We start from the raw sequence: 21,978 nt of genomic DNA on the forward strand, positions 1-21,978 counted from the left end.
GGAGCTATATTTTTTTTATATGAATTAAGTTGCTTTGGCAATCTGTAGGTAACTGATCATCATTGATCAAACATCACAGTGTGAGGTCAGTCCATGTTTCAATAGAGGGAAAATACAGGATGGAGACCTTAAAACATAACAGAAAGGCTTACTGTGTTGACCTATATTTTCCAAAGCCCACATGGATGGATTATTCAATTAGTAAGCTTTGAATTTTTCTTTGATTTACTCAGCTCAACTGAATAAATCAGCAGGAAAAGGCAACCAGTAGGCCAATTTGACTCACACTCAAGAGTAGCCACATCATAACTACCCTTCAGATGCATCTCTGAAAAACAATTACAACTAGAAATGGTGCACAGAAAGCACAGACCTCCGCCCATGAATGCATTTTGTGACTCTGCATTCTGACGCATTCGTTAGGTCAAGATCTCTATTCCAGTCTAAACCCCGTCTGACCTTCCTACGTCAAGATATGGCTACTTCAATTCCCTCCATTGATGATGAATTGAAGGAATTTTTCAAAAAATGGAGGTGAATTGCTAGCCATGTTTGGTAGGCTCATGGACCTGCCCCCTGATTCGGATCCGCTCCAACATTTAATGGGTCCCAAGTTGGCCCATGCTGCACTCTTCCACCGAGTGTCATGAAAATCGCTCTGGTAGTTTTTGCGTTATCCTAGTCCAAAAAATGAATGGAGGTGAATGGACAAACCAAGAAACTGGGTTCTAAGTTGATCCATGCTATGCCCTTCCAGAGTTTCATGCATACAGACGGTTGTACAAACGCGCGCCACCAGAAACATTAGGGAACGCTCAAAATGTATAGGAGGGGGTCACTGGAGGAAAACAGGGGAGGGTCATGCTTTTTAAATTTTAGTCCAAGGGAGGGTTATTGTTTTTTAATTTGAGTCGAGGGAAGGGTCATACAAATTTGAATGGATCGAACTCCCCAAATACCGCCAGCAGATAAAATGCCCAACCAGGGAGAACCCTGGACCACTGTTACACCACACTAACCAACGCCTACCACGCCATCTCCCATGCTGCACTGGGCCACTCTGACCACGCCATCGTCCACCTGATCCCTGGATACAGGCAGAAACTGAAACTCTCCAAGCCTGTCGTCACGACATACAAGAGGTGGACCAACAAAGCTAAGGAGAAATCACGTGCGTGGAACAGGTCAGCCATGATCAGGGCTACGTTGACTGGGCACTGAAGCTGGTAAGTAACAACCAGGAGTACAGACAGTCGTCACACATCAGCTTCCTCGAGAGCATATGCGCTCCAACCCACACCAAGATCAAATACAATGACAAGCAATACTGCTCGAGGGCTGCTGTAGCTCAGTTGGTAGAGTGGGTTGTTCAATGATCGAAGGGTCAGCGGTTCGAATCCCAGCTCCGACTGTCCACATGTCGAAGTGTCCTTGAGTAAGACACCTAACCCCAAATTGCTCCCAATGAGCAGGTTAGCACCTTGCATGGCAGCTACCATGGGTGAACGAGAGGCCATTGTAAAGCACTTTGAGTGCCGCTAAGGTGGAAAAGCGCTATAAGTGCAGTCCTTTTACCATTTGCTAACGAGTGAAAATCTGCAGTCAGTCAACAATTAGAGGCCAAATCAGCCTCTCCGCACAGCCCACTATCTGCACTGGCCAATCACCATCTGGTTGAAAATCCGATTATCCACCAATATCCTATCATATTCCCAGAAGATCTTACCATAGCGAGAGCTTCTGGGTACTCAGAATAGAACTTCTTATTCTTCTTACCTTAAGTTAAAACAACTTTTAAAAAACTCAAGAGACAAGCATTTGACCATGGATGGTCTAAAGGTACAATTTGACATACATATAATCTTCATATAGAAACAGGACAACTTCATAATTCAAATTCCATTTATTCAGAGAATCAGATTAAATACAATCTGGGATTGTGGTGTGTGGAGTTAGTCACAATTTGAAACCAACAGAAAAAAAAGGAGAAATTCTATGCTGTTAAGGAAACATCTTTCGGGGGGGAATTTGGTTGAGTCATTCCCGGGAATGCGGTCACAGGGGTGCATGTCAATACTCGAACACGGCCACCTCTTCTGGTCTCCTTTCCTTCCTCTGCACTGATCTAAAAGAGCTGGACAGGTGAAATAATATCCTTGGCAACCATCTGCCATGTTGCTTTCACCTACACTCTTAGTTTTCAGATCGGCTCAGGCGAAGGGAAGGAGACGAGGAGAGGAGGCCGGGCTGAGCTACCGAGACGCACCCCGGTGATTCTCCCCTGGCCGGAGCCTGGAAGTCTGTCTGCCTGAGTGCGGGTCTGGGTCACTGGGCTCAGGTGTTGAGACGTTGACGGAGAGCGTCAGTGTTTAAGCCTCCAGCTCAAAGTCAAAGTAATGGGGATCGAAGTAGTGAATCCTTGTGTATCCGTCCTCTCCTCCACTGCTGTAGCTGCGGGGAGGAACCAGGGAGAGAGAGAGAGAGAGGAAGAGAGAGGGGGGAAAGAGAGGGAGAGAGAGGGGGGGGGGAGAGGGGGAAGAGAGAGAGAGAGAGAGAGGGGGGGGGGGGAGGTCAAGACGCGGCACCATGAAATTCTCTCAACGGAGCGTCACGGTGACATGGATCAGACGTGGCAGGATGCACGGCTCACCTCTTGCCGTCGGGATGGAATGCCACACAGTTAATGGGGCCGAAGTGACCCTTGACCCTGCCGAACTCCTCTTCATAAGCAGCATGGAAGAACCTGGAGGAAGGACAAGAAGACGGTGGGTTAAAGGCTGTTATACAACAGGTAGTTCCAACTAGGGCTGGGTATCAATTCCAATTTCAAGAATCGATTCGATTCCGATTCACAAGGTTCAGAATCGATTATCACAATTCAATTTGATTCAATATCGATTCTGTTAGTGTTACTAAAACTGTTTTTTTGAGCTGTAACCTGAATTAGATGACTGCCTAGTTATGCAACACATCAATGCTAGTATTATATTGACATTTGACAGCAAATGCATATGAACTATTGGTATTGTTAATGGCTGAAAGCCTGAAACTGTTGAAAATGGCAAGGACCAATCCCCCTCCCAGAATGGTGATAGTATTGCTTTCAAAAACATGCTGTGGGCAGAATTAGATTCAAAATGAAATGTGTTTAGTTAGTTACTTAATTAATACAAATATTTCTTGGATATGAAAAAGATTATCAGAACAAAAGCTGTAATTGTACTGGAAGTCGAACCTGGTGCATTATTAAAAATATGACATTAGGAATTCACCCCAAAGCTGTTAAATACAAAAGTACTGATGTTTGTAAACATCTACAGTCACTTGCCTGTGCCTCTCCCCATCTCTCCCTCTTGTGTTGGGAACAAGGTGTCTACTCTACTCACTGTCATTAGTGATGACACATCAATAGCTCATTTGAAATGACACGAAATGTGAAAAAAATTTGACCATAAAAGCCCAAATGTGTTGGCTACTGACACATTCGAATGCCAATATTCCATCACTGATCTTAAAGTCGCACAGAAACGGACGTTTGAGATCATCTAACTTCCGTAGTTTTGACGTATTTCCGACGCAAACAAGCTATGAGGGTGGGACATAATGTTTAGTTTTGATTGGAACATTGTAATTTGATTGGAACATTGACAAGTGGACGGGTTTTAAGAACTTTAGACAGATTCAATCGAAGGTACCTGTTGTCGTAATTGCACATGATCTACCGTTTTCCAGGAAATAAGAAAGTATATACTTTGATATAAGATTAAAACAAAAGTAGAATTGTAAAATTTTTTGGGCATGAAAAAAATATGCCGTGAGTGTAGCCTACAGACGGAGAATAGCCAGTCTGCGCGCTGTGCGGATGCGTGCTGGAGCAAGTGGGGAAGCTTTATTCCGTTTCTAAAGACCATATTACAGAGGCATGTGAAAAACACACCAATCCCTCGCTCTATGGAAGCACAACTAGCGATTCATAAAAATAGATTGATGAAAACCGTTTCGCGGCAGAAAATTATTTTTTTTAGAAGCTGCATTCTCGGTGCCCCGTCCGCCGCCATTACATGGATATACTTGGCTCGCGCTGGATTTTTAATTTCTTCTACAGGCCTCCGAATTACATCTAAGTTATCTCGGTGAGTCAAACGTCTTATAATATGCCGTAAATAAGGTCCAGGTTGTCGAAAAAGAGCCTTCTCCTTTAAAGGAGTAGTAAAGGGAAAATTCATGTTTAGCCCTGTTTTAAGGTTACTTATGATCATATACAATGGTTCAGATCAAAAAGTTGACAAAACTAGCACTTTTGAGAAAGTCTGAATTGCTCTACCACCGTTTTGGTCATACAATGGATGTGGGTGGGCACCTTGAAAAATCATTAAAAAACATGTTAAACTCTCGATTTCAAAGACAAGAAGCTCACCGAGGGGGTAATTGGTGTCCGTCGGTGTTCTGACATCAAATTCGCCGCAGAGTAGGGTTTTATTGATCATTTTATGAATTCCATTGACTTGTATTGAAGCGTGTGTAGATCAATCCCCAGCAGGGATTCAGGAAGCGGAACTACTTACGGTAGCTATTGTTATTGTTTATGTTGCAAAAACAGGTTTTAGTAACACTAACCGAATTGATATTGAATCGAATCGTGATAATCGATTCTGAACCTTGTGAATCGAATCGATTCTTGAAATTTGACTCGATACCCAGGCCTAATCTTGAACCATGTGCATCACATCAGCGAGTGTTGTCTCTGCCTGCAGGCTGCCGAAGAGCTGTCTGGCTTTGCTTACAGTGCACCAAACTGCTCAATTAATTGGGGGGGAATATCGCAATATCACAGTATCTTTACCTAGAGAGCTCTGTAAACTAGCTCGCTAACTGGCATTAGCAGCAAGCAAGCCAGCTGAATCCGCATTGACACAGCGTAAACAAAGGCTGCGTTCCGAATCGCATACTACCCTACTATATAGTATGCCAAAACAGGATGTAGTATGTCCCAATACATAGTATGCCACATGCAGTATGGCAAAAATACCAGGATGTCCTACTACATCCGGTCGTATTTTGCAGTATGCAAGCCAGCAGGCTTTTCTGACTATTCTGACCCACAATCCTGTGCGCAGCGGAAATGTGTGTCACATGTGCAAGTCGTGACAGCTGTAGACGAATGTCGCGTTATGGACAGGGACGGATGTGGGCAAATTTCAAGGCGCAATGTTATGACAAGGTAGTATGTCCCAATTGGATACCTACTGCTTGCAAAGTACGTACTTTCTAAGGGCAGCTGTAGTAGGCACTGGTAGTAAGAAGTAGAAGTATGCGATTCGGAACGCAGCCAAAGTGTAGAGATAGGTCTGGCTATGCAAGACTAGGCTACCATCGACCCGGTGACCAGATATAATGGGTGGCATTATAGCACCACCTATTGGACGTATGAGACGTCACAGTTGGCTGGCGGGGTCTGTAGCCTGTGGGTCCACAGCCGCGTGCACTAGCCTCCATCTCTGATTATGCACGCAGTATTATTCTTTTGCCGATTATTATTTTTCCAAGATAGAGCTAGTAAAGTGATTGGTACAGTATGTAAAAATCAATCGCAAATCCTGGATTTTAATCCGTCCCTTCACTTATCATGGCACATGAGGCTACGACTGACGGTGATATACCATGCATATTTGACGTCGATGAGGAAAAAAGTTATTGATTTGGGGACAATGACCTCATTGTCTGGCCATCATGAAATGTTTGTTAAATTAATTTTGACAACTGGACAATTGATATTTTGTACAGCAAATATGCAGTAGCCTACACTTCGTACATGGCTAGCCAGTGATATCAGGTACAGTACTGCTTTATGTGCGTAGCTACAGCTCATTGGGCTAGGTCGTATTCAGGGGTAGGAAACATTGCTGAAAGAAAAGGTAACAGACACTTTCCATTTCAGTTATGGTTCCAAACCCATGTTAACTATTGGATGTCATCTCTGTTCCTCCAGGGAATAGGATCACCATTTGAAACTCCATAGCAACGAGACAGTTTTAGGAACTATTTTTCTTGGGGGAGTTCTCTAAAACTAATAATAGACACTAAAATAGTCGGTATTAATCCTAGATTTTTTCCTGATGATGTAAGCTGTTAATTGACAGTTTGCTTTAATTGTTAATTGGGTCACAGTGATTTTAGAGCAGCAAGGGGCGTGGCTGCAAAGCATCGTGCCTCTCTCTCTCACCTAGCCTCGAACTTGCCAATCCTGGTGGAGGTGGTGGTGACCTCCATGGCCTCCTGACCTCCTCCCATCACCACCTAAAACACACACACACACACCATACACAGGGGGTTAAGGTTAGCTAGGACACCATCACGTGTGTGTGTGTGTGAGGGACGGAGAGGCGGGTGTTTCTTACGTGATCCATGATGGGCGAGATGGCAGCAGAGTTGACGGGTCTCTCCGTCTTGAAGGTCTTGATGTGATCCAGGGACGTGGAGTCAAACAGCTGTGAGGAGAAACACACACACACGCGCGCGCACACACACACACACACGTCAGACCCAGGGCTAGTGGCAGAGACCAGAATGAAGACGCAAGGGGAGGGGCCTGTGTCCACCTTGGCGTGGTTGTCCTTGGACGCGGTGATGACCATGGTGAGGTCCACGGACGTCTGGATGTCGTTGATCTGCTTTGTGTGCTCCTTCACCTTCTTCAGGACCTCCCCTGACTGGACGCACACACAATCAAAACTTAATTGATGCAGCATTTAAATTAAAGGAGGGGGGGCAGCTCCATTGTGCATTTTATCATTCAGCTGGACGAGAGAGAGAGAGAGACAGAGAGAGAGAGCTGCTGTGAAAGAGAAAGTATTTGTAAAACAGTGGTGTGTTGGTGTACCTTGGCGCTGAACTGGTTGATCTCTCCGTTCTCGTGTCCGGCGATGACAAACTCGCCCAGAGGCCCCCACACTGCGCTGGTGATCTTGGACTCGTTGCAGGGAACAGTCAGGTACGGCTGGTTGTCCTCTACGCCGCAGGGAACGAGAGAAATGCGCGCACACACACACTTACTTCAGTCATCTCATCTTGACCAACAAGGAACTTTTACCACTGAGGGTCAGAATGGTAAAAGGTCTGGGGGACCCTGGGGCGGGGGTCTGGGGGTCTCTGGGACGGGGGGTCTCTGAGGTGGGGGTCTGGGGGTCTCTGGGGCGGGGGTCTCGGGGTCTCTGGGGGTGTCTGGGGCGGGGGTCTCTGGAGCAGGGGTCTGGGGGTCTCTGGGGCGGACGTCTGGGGGTCTCTGGGGCGGAGGTCTGGGGGTCTCTGGGGCGGAGGTCTGGGGGTCTCTGGGGCGGAGGTCTGGGGGTCTCTGGGGCGGAGGTCTGGGGGTCTCTGGGGCGGAGGTCTGGGGGTCTCTGGGGTGGAGGTCTGGGGGTCTCTGGGGCGGAGGTCTGGGGGTCTCTGGGGTGGAGGTCTGGGGTCTCTGGGGCGGAGGTCTGGGGGTCTTTGGGGCGGAGGTCTGGGAGACTACGGGATGGGGGGTGTACCGATCTGCTGGGGGTCCCGGAGGTCGAAGTAGTTGAGGAAACACTGGTAGCCCATCTGCTTGTCTGTGGAGAACATGATGATGTTGCCGCTGAAGTCGAAGCCGCACGTCCTGACTGCCGAGCTGGTCTGCAGCAGGGCGAGCTGTTTACCTGGGGGAGGGAGGCGGGACTGGTGAGTACGGCAGGCAACAGATACACATGGGGACACACATAAACACACACACACACACAACCTTCAGTCACTGGAACATTCTCAAACCTCTGTCTCCTCACCTGTCTCACAGTCCCATAGTCTACAGCTGTTGTCTGCCGAACCTGTCAAAACGTTCTTGGTGTCCCCTGAGATAACCGTTCAGGAAAACCAACAATTCATCAAGACCAGTGTTTCCGCTGGTAAGGTTTTACCGTGGCGCACCGCCACGGCAAGATCCTTGCTGCCACACCAAACACTTGATACAAAAAACAATAATACAAATTAGGCTATGTATATGGCTATATATATAAAAGTCTTAAATTAAACATCTTAAACTTTCTAAATATTTCTGCCTAAATGCGCTTTCAAAACCACTGTCACGCCCACATTAGGACTATTTATTTACAACTCTAATAAGAGCCTATAGGCCGCGCGCTCTGTGCCGCTCCTTTCTGAGGTGATCGGAAGACTCGGCGCATGAAGGGATTTTTTCTTCAGTGAGCGGCATGAGGTTACAACGAAAGATAGGTAGGCTATTGACACTCAAATACCATAGAGTTAACCAGTGTTTGAATTGGGCCATTGCTGGCACCTAGGCCTACTCCTCAAAATGCCTAGCCTAGCCTGTCTAAAATACATTTATGTTAGTAGTATAAGTGCCGTTATAGCTACAGTTAGACGTGCCGACAGCTCCTGCCCATCTCAAGCACGTTGGTAAAGCCTTTGGTTTTATAATTCCCTGATGACAACTAGCGGATCCTATAACCTAATATATCAATACAATTTTCCAGATGGACATGACGATTTTTGAAGAGGAAGAGAGAGGAGAATGATGAGACCAGTCAGGTAGGCTAGGTTATTGAAGAGGAAGAGAGAGGAGAATGATGAGACCAGCCAGGTAGGCTAGGTTATTGCCGGCTACACCGGAGATTAAGGAACAAGGCAAGCTACCTGTAGTAGGCTAACAGTTTTGCCTGCTTCCCAGGGACCAGTAAACTCTGTTCTGGCAAGAGGAATGCCTCATGCAGGTGTCTGATCGGACAAGTAAAAAATGCATATGATAAATTGGCCTTGTGTTGCTAACGTTACGTAACGTTATCTGAAAATACAGTTTGTGCGAAGCGGAGCCTGCTCCATTTGAGCTACGTGCTGCTGTCTGTCAGTCGGTCAGCCCTTCAAGCGAGCGTTGTCAAGGAGACAAACACCACAAGCGCGAGTAGGTTCTGCAACCTTCGTGCGAGTCAGGCGCAGCGCTGCCTGATGGATTGTGCGACCGTCTTTTTGGCTGGCTGAACTAACACTAGCTTGCGTTAAAGTTCCTCCAGCCACCTAAAAAGTGCCAATCAAAATAACAGAAAAAGCAACATATTATTTAGACATGTTTAAAGACTAGCTTTACCTTTTAAAAAAAAATCTACAGCTGCTGTTATAATGGTAACCTACAATACATATGATTAAAATGTTTATAAACCATATCATTTATTAAGTGCCTGTGGGTTTACTGTTTTATCCCATCCAGTTACATGTAATTAATTACATTTTAAGCTGTAGGACTTTGTCAGCCTTACGAGATAAGTTCCATCTTTATAGGCCTACTCTTCAATTAATTGTTTTTTTATGCAGAGGCAGGGATTGTGGTAGGAGAGGACAGGACCGTGGCACAGACACAGAGTGGAGGCACAGGTGCGAGAGAAGAGGAGAGAGAGGTTGTTGAGAGGAGCGCAAGAGAGGAGAGAGGAGAAGGAAGGGGACAGGAGAGAGGAACAAGGGAGGAAGAAGGGCGGTCTCCGATCCCAAGCTTTGGTTTTGAAATCTGACTCTATTTTTCACACACCACCACACCAAGAGATCAGTTCCACAGGAAACATTGATCAAGACACACTCACTCGCTCATGCTCTGTGTGAATGACTGTGGGTGTGTGTGTCCCTGGATATCATGCATCAATACTAAGTGAGAGATCTCTTCTCCAAAGCCCCCGTTGTCAACCTCCCTCTCAAAGCATCGGTGTTCATCGTGGACATTGCTATCCCACGACAAGGATACAGTCACAGTCGACACACCACACAGCTCCAGTGTGGCCATTGTAAGTCCCGAGTCTCTCTCCGTTGACAGAGTACCACACGTTGGCGACCTGCGAATTAAAATATAAATGGACATACATCAGTCAAAAACACAGGGTGGTGCACAAAAACAACCTGCTTTTATCACATCATCAGGGATGCTCCTTTGTGTACGCGCAATGTGAATGTGTATCTTGAATAGCTATTAGCATCCTAATGCTAGCATCGGACCCTCTCCCTCTACATGGGGTATGGTAGACCTGGTCCAGGGCGATATCCTACGGATAACGCCCTGTTACTCTCAATGCAATTTGCCTATGAAAGCGCTTCATCTGCCCGGTCGTCCGAGTCTACAGACAAAACCGTTTCGTTACTCACCAAAGTAAACACATCGTTGGAAAGATGAAAGCCTTTTCTCGTAAGTCGCTACAGTTTGTAGTCCCCCACCTTTTAAATAAAAGGCAAATTTGTACACTTAAATGTTTTATATCCACAGCGCATCGACTGTCTTCTTCTACCGGCGAATCGGCCCTCTCCTCTTTGTTTAGCCTACTCACTGCTGCCCCCCATGTCGGGGATGATGCATTACATCTTAAATGGTGTTGAGAGACTTTAAGATGTAATGCATCATCCCCGACATGGGGGGCAGCAGTGAGTAGGCTAAACAAAGCGGAGAGCGCCGATTCGCCGGTAGAAGAAGACAGTCGATGCGCTGTAGATATAAAACATTTAAGTGTACAAATTTGCCTTTTATTTGAAAGGTGGGGGACTACAAACTGTAGCGACTTAGGAGAAAAGGCTTTCATCTTTCCAACGATGTGTTTTCTTTGGTGAGTAACGAAACGGTTTTGTCTGTAGACTCGGACGACCGGGCCGATGAAGCGCTTTCATAGGCAAATTGCATTGAGAGTAACAGGGCGTTATCTGTCTAGATATCGCCCTGGACCAGGTCTAGGGGTATGGTAGCCCTGGACCAGGTCTAGGGGTATGGTAGCCCTGGACCAGGTCTAGGGGTATATGGTAGCCATGGACCAGGTCTAGGGGTATGGTAGCCCTGGACCAGGTCTAGGGGTATGGTAGCCATGTCATCATGTCACTCACCGTGTCTTTGGCCACGGAGAAGAGCAGGTCTCCTTCGCGGTTGTATTTGATCTGAGTGATAGACCTCTCGTGGCCCTGCAGCAAGATGGGTTTCTGCAAAAACACAAGACCGGTGGTTATCTGGTAACGTTTTGTTATCTCATTAATACAACTTTATCGGCAAGAGGGGCTATTGTTGGCCTGCTGATGACGGTATCCCTCCATTTCTCCGCATTATCCTTCTTCGTCTACTAGCTAGCTTACGTTAGCCAGCTGTTGGAGGGTTAGCCAGCTAGCTAGAGGCTCGTTGTTCTGTTAAAGGCGTGTACACCTCTCATCCAAATTGATATTAACAATACAACCGTGTTTAAACAATAAACTCACCATTGTCGAAACTTCCCCCTTGTCACTATATCCGTTGTATTCTTTCTTATTCCCCAAAAACGAGAGAAAGCTTTCGGACTCGTGCGACAGGGCGCCGGAGCTAAGGCGGAAGAGGAATTGAGATATTTCCTGTGTGAAGTAATGACTCTGAAATGTGACTGCGCCCTCTGGGGTTTAAATCGGTGTAGCACAGTCAATTGACTGGAGTGATGGGGACGTTCCTCGTAAGCTACTGCAAGAGGTATCCTTGACCTATTTGTGCATTCTAGCTACTTCAGACATTTATGAACTCTCCTTTTTGCAGTCCAAAGCCCACAGACTCAAAGGGATCAGAAGGGAAGCCCATTATCAATATCAGGCCTGCCAAAGTAATAAAAACTACTTCCACACATATTAATATCATATTTTATTTAACAAGAAACAAAGTATACAGGGCCAGAAAAAAAGTACTGCAAGACAAACCCAAAAAATAAACACAATCTTTGGTTCCTGATCAATGTGAATTAATCTCAATACCCAACAAGGATTTAGAGATATAGAAAGTGAGTCTGACCTGGGGATTTAGTGAATCAAGTTTGACATCAGGGTGTTTTGAAAATCCTCAAGATGCAGACTCGGTGGTCCTAACCAGTGCTCCAAACTGATACAGTAGAAAAAGAACATTAGTGAAAAATGGAAACATATTCTCCTGAACGTCATGAATTTATACTCTCCCTTGGAATATTAGTCTGCTCTCACAAACGTCTTACTTGTTTCATATCCACACAAGCCTCAGATAAACAAGAGCCTTACACCGTACTACACATGTTCCTAGTGGAATCAATACAGGGAAGATGTACATCATTCACTACAGTGTCAACCACGGAACGAGAGTCCTTGTGAGACCACGCATGAGACCACGCAAGCGCATGGACAGAGAGAGGAGGAGAGACCTTCCACTGGAACGCTCACAGGACGTGGCGGGAGGCAGGGGGTTGCATAGAGAGACCTGTTTAACATTCTATCAGCTCACCTGATACCGAGCTTAACTAGCAGAGCTGGGAAGCAGCAACTATATTATTGAGAAGGTAACACACGCACGCGCACACAAACACGTATACACAGAGAAACAAATGGATGGAGTACATGGATAACCACTATGGTCAAATTGTTGTAGACAAGCTGGAACAAGCCTCAGGTTACAGGTGCTCATAATCTGAAAAAGCCAGCGGAAAAATAAATGGGGAATGTGTGTAACAGACGCATATGACTGGATCGTTAAGAATGTCAAATTGGTCACAGAATGTGGCAACTAAACAGATCTCAATTTATTAATGATTAAGAAAAATAGACATATACTATATATATAGTGGTGCTTTTTTTTGTTAGATACACAAGTGTTAAAATACCTCTTAGATACTATATCAAACAATAAATATCCTACAAAATCAGAAACCTTGTGCAACTAAACAGAGGCGGAACATATCGGAGAGAAACAATGCAAAGAGGATACAGCTTCTTCCTCCACAAACGCTCTACGAGCGCATGGCGGGCCGCCTTCGCACCACTCTCGGAACGCAAATCGGTACAGTATCTCTTCTGGGAATAGGTCGACGCTCCGGTCGTAAGCAAAACAGTTGTTTGAAATTTGAGGATGATTTTAGGATGATAAATACCTTGGGGGGAAAAAAAGAAAGAAAAAAAAGAAACGGTGGAACATCCCGGAGCTAGACGAATCCCCTGCTCTGAAGCGATGAGGATGGTGGAACATCCCGGGGCTAGACGAATCCCCTGCTCTGAAGCCATGAGGAAGCCGCGCCCTGCATGCGGAGGGCAGCGCCGCCTCTGACATGCTTTCAGCGAGAACGCCTACCTGCCCTGAGACCGACGGGAGCTCCGCTAGGACGATGAACTCTGACCCTTTGGCTCCGAGACCGTTCATCCGAACATCGCGGCTTCTCTGAATTGAAACCCTTCATATGAGACGCGCGCGCACACCCAGACGGGAGACACTAGATACTACTCATTACATGATATTAGCAAGCAGCTGTGACACTGTTCAACTCGCAGGAATGTGAATGTGCAGTGATACTGTTGAGCTTGCAGGAAATGTGGATATGTAGGCTTCGGAATGAGTGCAGTGAAAAAGAACAGAACGAAAACCACAAAAAACACAAAAAACGCAGGGCAAGAACCTTTTAGAAGGCACAATCTTCCCATCATCATCGTTATTGTTATCATGAATCACACGGAGCGATAGGTAAGAGGCAAAGTCAGTCGGTGCCAACGGACAGACAAGAGATGCGGTTACTGATGCCATCCCCCGCGAGTCACCCCGGAATAACGGACGTGGCTCCAGCTCTGGAGCGATCCACACATCCAACTGTAGTAGTGGTTTACTGGCGACTGGTCGGCTGATTGGTGGTGGTGGTGATGTGTGTGTGTGTGTGTGTGTGTGTGTGGGGAGGGGTGGGGGACTGTGAGCTGAGCTCCCCAGGCGACAGGACTCATTCCTGGGCGGTGAGGGGCAGAGCGCAGGCCTGGCTCTCCGCGTCCAGCTCCGGGCCGCAGTGGCAGGAGTGGGAGCAGGGGCCGTCCGGTTCCGGACCGGGCTCCTCCTGGGAGTCCGTGGGGGGCGGAGGAGGAGGAGGAGGGGATTCGGCGCCGGGCTCGCCGACCGGGGCGTCCGGGCCGCTGTCGTCCAGGCCGGCGCTGCTCAGGCCCTGGACCTTCTTGCTGAGCTCGTTGCGTTCGATCTGGAGCGCCCGGCAGAGTTTCTCCAGCCTCTGGACCTTCCCCTGGAGACCGTCACACTCCCGGTCCCGCAGAGTTTTCTACAAACACACACAACACACACGCACAGATTGCAGACTGCGAAACACTGAACGCACAAACAAACATGCATGCGCACACGTGCACACACACACACACACACACTGGTAAAGCAGCGTACCTCCTCAGCCATCTCCAGCAGGGCCTTGTTGCTGCTCTCCCACCGGGAACGGTACATGGTGGTCTCCTTCTCCAGCTTCTTGATCTTCTTAGTCATCTGAACACACAAACAGTCTGTCAGTCAGCATCTGAACACACACACACACACACACACACACACACACACACACACACACAGTCTGTCAGTCAGCATCTGAACACACACACACACACACACACGCACACACACACAGTCTGTCAGTCAGCATCTGAACACACACACACACACACACACACACACACACAGTCTGTCAGTCAGCATCTGAACACACACACACACACACACACACACACACACACACACACACACACACAGTCTGTCAGTCAGCATCTGAACACACACACACACACACACACACACACACACACACACATACAATCTGTCAGTCAGCAGGTGGACCCAATGTATGGACCATTATTCAGGGATGCAAACACACGTATGGTGAAGAGAGAGAGCGCTACCCAAAGTCAGGAAAAAGGGGGGGGGGGTCACACTATGCATGGGGTTTGGGGCTCCTCCCACCAGGAAATGTTAGGCGTCAAACACTTCGCTCACCTTCTCCATCTCCTGTTTGAAGGTGGTGAAGACCTCGTTGCTCTTGGACAGATTGTTCTGGAACTCCTCAAACTTCTCAGTATACAAGGACAGCTAGAGCCAGGGAGACACGAGGCAGGACAGGTCGTCACGGGGGGGGGGGGGGCACGGAGCACGTTCGAGAGCGCGTCCTCAACGAGCCTCGGATCAGACACACACACGCATGCACGCACACACACACACACACCTGTTGTTTGAGGTGAACCTCCTGCTGCTTCATCAGTTCGCACATCCTCTGGGACTCCACTGCCTCTTTCAGGAGCTGGAGAGAGAGAGAGAGAGAGAGAGAGGGGGGGGGAGGGAGGGAGAGAGGGACGGGGAACAAGAAACAGCAGGGGGAGAGAGGGAGGGAGACAAAGAAAGAGTGGAAGGAGAGAGAGAGTGGGTAAATGTAGAAAATAAGAAAACCATAGGCGTGACCGTTTCTTGGGGGCAATCCTGTGTTTATGGGAGCAGTCGGAGGGGGGCGGGTCTTACGAAGTCCTTCTCCCTGTGGTGGCGCTCCTCAGACTCCTTCAGCAGCTCCTGAGCCTGGTGGAGCTTGGCGTCCACCAGCTGCTGCTGCAGGTCCTTGTGCTTGAACACCTTGTCTATGTGCTGGGGGGAGGAGGAGAGAAGAGGGTTACACACACGCGCACACACACACACACACACTGTAATAGAATTTATAATTACTATATACTCAGTTTATGCATTACTGTGAAATTCAGGCCTGTAGTCCCGTGTCTGGTACAAGTGTGAGAAAGGAATGTGGGCTGCGTTTGTGTGTGTCCAGAGAGATAGACAGACACATGATGCATTGTACTAGCAAAGGCAGGGATGGCATTTTTCAAGGTCAAGGGGCAGATGATCGGAGGCCCTAGAAGGAGGAGGTAACTAAAAGTTTACATGGTCTCAACGGACTGACAAACATTATCAATTCATCCATGTATCAGGTTCATTTGTGTCAGAGAACTGTACTTAAGGCAGCGTGTGGAGCTAACCTTTGTGCATTCTCTACCGATTGACTTGCTGTATGTCTCTCTGTATCTGAATCCGCCATTCTTCAGGCCTGAACAAATTAAAACTTAACAAATTCTCACTTCTGAGGGAAAGTGTGTTTGATTGCAAGATTCCTACAATTGAGTAATTCTTAAACAACACACATACATCAGCCAGTCGTACAAACATTAGGGCTGGCCCAAAGTTCCAACGGCTGGGAATTCCTCCTGTGTATTGGCATTCGAATCTCAATTCACCGCCAGACGTTCGAAGCCTAAAAAATGGCACTCAGGCCATCCCTGACACACACACGGACGCGCGTACACACACACACTTTCACACAGACAGACAGACAAACACACACTTTCACACAGACAGACAAACACACACTCTCACGCAGACAGACAGACAAACACACTCACGCAGACAGACACACACACACACTCTCTCTCTCACACACACGCACACACAAACACACACGTGCGCACCTCCTCCCGTAGCTCGTACTGCTGGATGAGCTTCTTGAGCTTGTCGGCCAGCTCGCCGTTCTCCTGCCGCAGGCCGGCGTTCCTCTCGTTGTGCTGCTCCATCTGGGCCTGGATGTCGTTCAGCGTCACCTGGAAATGAGACGTCACCTCCTTCCTCTTCTCCTCCTCCACCCGCGCCCGCTGCATCCCATCCTCCTGCAGGAGAGAGAGAGGGAGAGGGAGAAAGGGAGAGAGAGAGAGAGAGATAGACAGAAAGAGAGAGGTAGGGAGAGAGGGAGAGATAGAGACAGAAAGAGAGAGGTAGGGAGAGAGGGAGAGATAGACAGAAAGAGAGAGGTAGGGAGAGAGGGACAGATAGACAGAAAGAGAGAGGTAGGGAGAGAGGGAGAGATAGAGACAGAAAGAGAGAGGTAGGGAGAGAGGGAGAGATAGACAGAAAGAGAGGTAGGGAGAGAGAGAGAGATAGAGACAGAAAGAGAGAGGGAGAGATAGACAGAAAGAGAGAGGTAGGGAGAGAGGGAGAGTTAGAGACAGAAAGAGAGAGGTAGGGAGAGAGGGACAGATAGACAGAAAGAGAGGTAGGGAGAGAGGGAGAGATAGACAGAAAGAGAGAGGTAGGGAGAGAGGGAGAGATAGACAGAAAGAGAGGTAGGGAGAGAGGGAGAGATAGACAGAAAGAGAGAGGTAGGGAGAGAGGGACAGATAGACAGAAAGAGAGAGGTAGGGAGAGAGGGAGAGATAGACAGAAAGAGAGAGGTAGGGAGAGAGGGAGAGATAGACAGAAAGAGAGAGGTAGGGAGAGAGGGAGAGATAGACAGAAAGAGAGGTAGGGAGAGAGGGAGATAGAGACAGAAAGAGAGAGGTAGGGAGAGAGGGACAGATAGACAGAAAGAGAGGTAGGGAGAGAGGGAGAGATAGACAGAAAGAGAGAGGTAGGGAGAGAGGGAGAGATAGACAGAAAGAGAGGTAGGGAGAGAGGGAGAGATAGACAGAAAGAGAGAGGTAGGGAGAGAGGGAGAGATAGACAGAAAGAGAGGTAGGGAGAGAGGGAGAGATAGAGACAGAAAGAGAGAGGTAGGGAGAGAGGGAGAGATAGACAGAAAGAGAGAGGTAGGGAGAGAGGGAGAGATAGAGACAGAAAGAGAGAGGTAGGGAGAGAGGGACAGATAGACAGAAAGAGAGAGGTAGGGAGAGAGGGAGAGATAGACAGAGAGAGAGAGGTAGGGAGAGAGGGAGAGATAGACAGAAAGAGAGGTAGGGAGAGAGGGAGAGATAGAGACAGAAAGAGAGAGGTAGGGAGAGAGGGAGAGATAGAGACAGAAAGAGAGAGGTAGAGAGAGATGGAGAAAGAGAGAGACAGAGAAATAGAGAGAGAGGGAACGGAGGACACGCCATCAGGAATGGTTCTGCCAGGTTGCGGTCTGGTCACCTCACGGTCGGGCGGTGTGTGTTATGGCGGCGCTGTGGTCATGTCAACACGGGGTGTCTGTGGGGTCAGTCAGAGTGTCTTTGCTATACCCTGTGTGTGTGTGTGTGTGTGTGTACCGGGGCTGTAGTTGCGTGTACCTTGAGCGTGCGGTTGTGTCTCTGCAGCTCTCGACACAGGCTCTCCAGCTTGCTCCGGGCCAGGATGGCCTTGCTGTGCTCGGTCCTCAGGAGGTCCTTCTCCTGGACCAGCTGGCTCTGCTTCTTCTGGAGGACCCGCATCTGCTTCTGGGAGTTCCTCTGCTCCTCCAACTACACACACACACATACAAACATGCACGCACACACACAAACGTGCGTGCACACGCGCACACACAACACAAACAAATGAGAGTGGAATGAGAGCCTGCTCATTGGACAGGGCTCGGACGATCCAGCCGGCGTGTGTCTCGGCCGGGCTGTCGAAGAGGAACAGAGGCTGTGGCTTCTCCCCCAGGGATGCACACATTATTTATAAGGTACGGTCACTGCAGTCCAGCACTGCAGACAGAGACAGACAAACAGCCTCCCCCCTGTACCGGCCCCGCCGACTGAAACAGGCCACAGCTCACAGCTCTCTGACACACTGCCAATACAGACCGGCTCCATTACGTCCACGCACACACACACACATTGATACTGTTTACCCAAACACAGGAAGTGCACACACCACTCGGAGAGGTCGGAGAGGAGGAGATCTGCACTGCGTCACTCTGCGCGCACGTGTGTGTGTGTGTGTACATGTGTGTAACACGGATCCCTGCATCAGCTATAAATCAACCCACTAACTTCCACAGAGTTCCACTATGGATAAGCTCGGTCGATCGTAAGGCGGCACGCTTCTTTTTAGTTATCGGCGAGCATGAAGGTCCAGCGAGTGGAGTTTCAGACACATAGGGCTGCAAAAATGGGATCCATCAGGCTGATCGAAAAACGCACGCACACGCACGCACGCACACACCCAAACACGGCCGTTACTCACCAGTTCAGCGTATTTCTTGCAGAGGCCTGCCAGCTTTTCGTCCGGAGTGCTCAGTGTGTTCAGTGTCTGCATCAGCAGAGTGATCTCTTTGCCTGCAAACACACCAGGGAGAGACAGAGAGAGAGAGAGAGAGAGACAGAGAGAGAGAGAGGGAGAGAGACAGAGAGAGAAACAGAGAGAGAGAAACAGAGAGACAGAGAGAGAGCGAGAGACAGAGAGACAGGGAGAGAGAGCGACAGGGAGAGAGAAACAGAGACAGACAGAGAGAGAGCGAGAGAGATAGAGAGAGAGGGAGAGTCAGCACCATATCACCTCGCCACAAGGCATACCCATCACTTGGGATTTGCATGACGTTCAGAGACCGACACCGCATGCGATCCACCTAGCCAAGGGGAGCATCGGTCTATCACAAGGCTATTCACATCACGGACCGGGCCGCACTCTGCCCAGCGCCTCCAGCTCCGCCTAGCTCTCCCGTGGGCTGAGATAGAGCGGGCGTGTCCGTCAAACCGGGGGGGCTCACCCAGGCCTTTCACTTTTTTCTTCTCCTGCATCTTCTTCTGTTCCTTCGCTGCCCCTCCGCCGCCGCCGCCGCCGTTGACCTTGGCGAGCTCCGGCTTGCCGTCCCCCCTCTCGCCGGCCAGGCCGTTGAGCTCGGTGCCGTGGTGGTGGTGCTCCTGGCCGTTGGGCACGTGGGCGGCCCCCACTTCCTCGCCGCTGTCCTCCTGGCAGTACGTGTTGAGGATGTCCTCCAGCTGCCTGCTCAGCTCCTCCGCCATGTCGGACGGCAGGCCGGGGAGGGACACTGCCTCCTCCTCCTCCGTGCCAGGATGGGCGACCGCCTCGGTCGCTGGGGTGGGGGGGGGGTGGGGGTGAGGACAGGGCTGAGTTGAGTCTTGTTGCAGTTAACCCATAGTAAATAATTTACCTACTATCAAACTCTGTATCAGTATTACCTTCGGTCGGCGCCTCACCCGCCTGTGGAGGCGTGTCTTCCGTTGGCGTCCCTGCCTCTGTGCCAATTGGACTGGGACTGTCTGTAACGGGTTTTACCGCCGCAGCTCCCTCCTCCACCTCTCCCGTACTAGTTAGTGCTGCGTCGCTTGACTGCGTGCCAGACTCATCGGTGTCCTGTTTCTTCATGCTTGACTAGTTAACAGCACTGAAATAACAGCAGTAGTTTGAGACTATCCGGTTAACATGGTGTACGTGTTTTGAGCAGATTTAGAATAGTTATGACACCACTCCTATAAACACGTTGAATTATTACACCCGCCACGAATCGTCTGAAAATAAAATCTTCCAAGTTAGCTAGTGCTAGATAGCTCCGTTAGCTATACCATCTAGCAGTAGTATCATCATTCACTAACGTTCATCGATAGCATTACAGTGAGTGACACAAGCTAGCTAGCTATCGCGTTGCGACATGTTTGATAGCTAAGAATAGCTAGCATAACGTTAGCTATCCCAGTCATTTTCGTAGTCAGCTAACGTTAGTAAACGTTCGCTAACTAGCACTAGCTAGTGCCATATTAAAATGACGTTAGCTAGATAGCTAACGTTAGCCATGGTATGGATAGCTAGCTAGCTAACAATACTTTTGACATATAACGTTAAATCTCAACTCCATCAATGTCAGGGTGTGAAACGGGTTTATCCCCTGTAAGTGCTATAAAGCAACTTGGGCTAACGGGTAGTGTTGCTGGCCATGCCAGACTAGGTAACGAAAGTTAGCATTCTGTTGCTAGCTTGGCTTTAACAGCGAGATACCGATCCAAAATTCATATCACACTTTATCCATTATTCATGAACGTAATACGCTCTACTTCTTTACTGGATATAAGAGATGACTATTATTTACCTTTTGATCAAATTCAGTCAATGCACTTGTCCCTGAGTGTGTGTGTGCTGTGGCTGTGATGCTGATTTTCCGACTGCCAACTAACACAGGAAATGCCAGAAGTAGTGTTTCTGATTGGTTCTTCAGAGCGGATGTACTGTACTGTATATTTCTACAGTTCTAGACAGTAAACGTTATTTACTCTTTAGCTGAGTACCACGTGAGTGTTTTTGGACCATATTTCACTCATCTCATTCAATCTGAGAATGACAACAGAGGGTTTGAAGATGGACTTCACTATCTAGACCATGAGGAGGTTGAAGGAGTGAGGCAGCCGTCGTAGAGAAAGGATAGTAGAGCTCAACACTGTTGTTAGACCTATGCTGGAGTGAAAAATCGAATGACTTCAAAGAGCAGCAAAACGTTATGCCTGAATCAGCTGTAGGGGAACATCCAATTAGAAAGTCTTCATGCTACTGTAGAAAAAGAACCCAACTTTAAGCAAGTGTCATTAGCAAATAAAATAAACTGGTGTTCAGTTATTGACAATATAATGAAAAACAAAAACAAATTAAAGGGTTGCAACATAACTTTATTTGTACAGTATTTCCACTGAAGTTTTTTTTTTTTTTTAAACATATCTAATATTGTTAATGCATTTTGTATGTTTGTTTCTCTGTGTTTATGTTGGTGTGTCATGTTCAGCTGAAGTGTATCAGGATCTCGTCACTCATTCATACCGTCGGCAAAGTCAAGTCAAGTCACAGTTTAAGATGGGTAAATGTAAGCAAACAAACATAAAAACAAGATATAGAAATAAATACATTTTTAAAGAGAGAATTGAAAGGACCAGAGCAGAGTATACACAGGGCTGGTCAGTAATGGTCTATGAAAATACTTTAACAAACATGTAGCATTGTAAACAATTGTAGCACGGACAGCACTACGTGACAGAGCCAAGCGCCGAGCCATGGCTTGAGATTTCCTAGAGACTAAGTCTCAGATAAAGACATTTACAGGATTTAGGACGGAAGACAAGAATCAAATTTTGAGTTTTGAATATACTGAGGTTTTTCCTGATCACATGGCCAGAAAAGGAAGTGCTCTAGGCTCTAAACGTTGCAAATAGTGTGTCAGGTCAGGCAGCATGCTCAGGAAGACATGCCATGTTATTCCCTAGTGACATTGTGTGGTCAACAGAGGCATGTTTAGACGGCAGTCCTTACAAAGAAACAACATGGTGCATGTTCATGTAAAACAACATACACAAATATCCACTTTAATTTTTGCAATTATATCTTTAATGTAAATAATTACTTGGCATAATTGTGAATCCCAGATCTCATCTGGGTAAAATGTCAAGTAGTTCCGGCTATTTAATACTCAAGCCCCAGTGAGAGGAGCAACACCT

At 47.8% G+C, this 21,978-nt stretch overlaps 2 protein-coding genes across 2 annotated transcripts; both read right to left on the minus strand.

Moving 5' to 3' along the window:
• Positions 1–1,894: 1,894 nt before the first annotated feature.
• Positions 1,895–11,348, minus strand: eif3i (eukaryotic translation initiation factor 3, subunit I). The gene is made up of 11 exons (XM_084455352.1): positions 11,248–11,348; positions 10,885–10,977; positions 9,767–9,854; positions 7,803–7,868; positions 7,530–7,679; positions 6,881–7,008; positions 6,600–6,710; positions 6,399–6,488; positions 6,224–6,297; positions 2,651–2,743; positions 1,895–2,451 (listed from the first exon to the last, which is right to left on the minus strand). Exons 1-11 carry the CDS (start codon positions 11,248–11,250, stop codon positions 2,370–2,372), a joined length of 978 nt encoding a protein of 325 aa, XP_084311478.1. The 5' UTR covers positions 11,251–11,348; the 3' UTR covers positions 1,895–2,369.
• Positions 11,349–11,685: 337 nt separating this feature from the next.
• txlna (taxilin alpha) lies at positions 11,686–20,650 on the minus strand. Its single transcript, XM_084455656.1, has 11 exons — positions 20,589–20,650; positions 19,684–19,889; positions 19,251–19,577; positions 18,728–18,819; positions 17,848–18,018; positions 16,282–16,476; positions 15,290–15,409; positions 15,000–15,074; positions 14,774–14,866; positions 14,180–14,275; positions 11,686–14,060 (listed from the first exon to the last, which is right to left on the minus strand). The coding sequence occupies exons 2-11, from the start codon at positions 19,868–19,870 to the stop codon at positions 13,734–13,736; spliced, it is 1,683 nt and encodes a 560-aa protein (XP_084311782.1). The 5' UTR covers positions 19,871–19,889; positions 20,589–20,650; the 3' UTR covers positions 11,686–13,733.
• Between the last annotated feature and the right edge of the window lie 1,328 nt (positions 20,651–21,978).

Source organism: Borostomias antarcticus (assembly GCF_949987555.1).
Source record: "Borostomias antarcticus genome assembly, chromosome: 21".
NCBI lineage: Eukaryota > Metazoa > Chordata > Actinopteri > Stomiiformes > Stomiidae > Borostomias > Borostomias antarcticus.

Coding starts and splice junctions, on each gene's coding strand:
- eif3i (XM_084455352.1), bottom strand. Junction 9,855..10,884: donor TCTCCGTGGCCAAAGACACG/GTGAGTGACATG, acceptor TTTAATTCGCAG/GTCGCCAACGTGTGGTACTC. Junction 6,489..6,599: donor CCAAGGACAACCACGCCAAG/GTGGACACAGGC, acceptor TTCTCCTCACAG/CTGTTTGACTCCACGTCCCT.
- txlna (XM_084455656.1), bottom strand. CDS start 19,870: ATGAAGAAACAGGACACCGATGAGTCTGGCACGCAGTCAAGCGACGCA. Junction 18,820..19,250: donor GAAAAAAGTGAAAGGCCTGG/GTGAGCCCCCCC, acceptor GTGTGTTTGCAG/GCAAAGAGATCACTCTGCTG. Junction 14,061..14,179: donor TGCTGGAGATGGCTGAGGAG/GTACGCTGCTTT, acceptor GTGTGTTTGTAG/AAAACTCTGCGGGACCGGGA.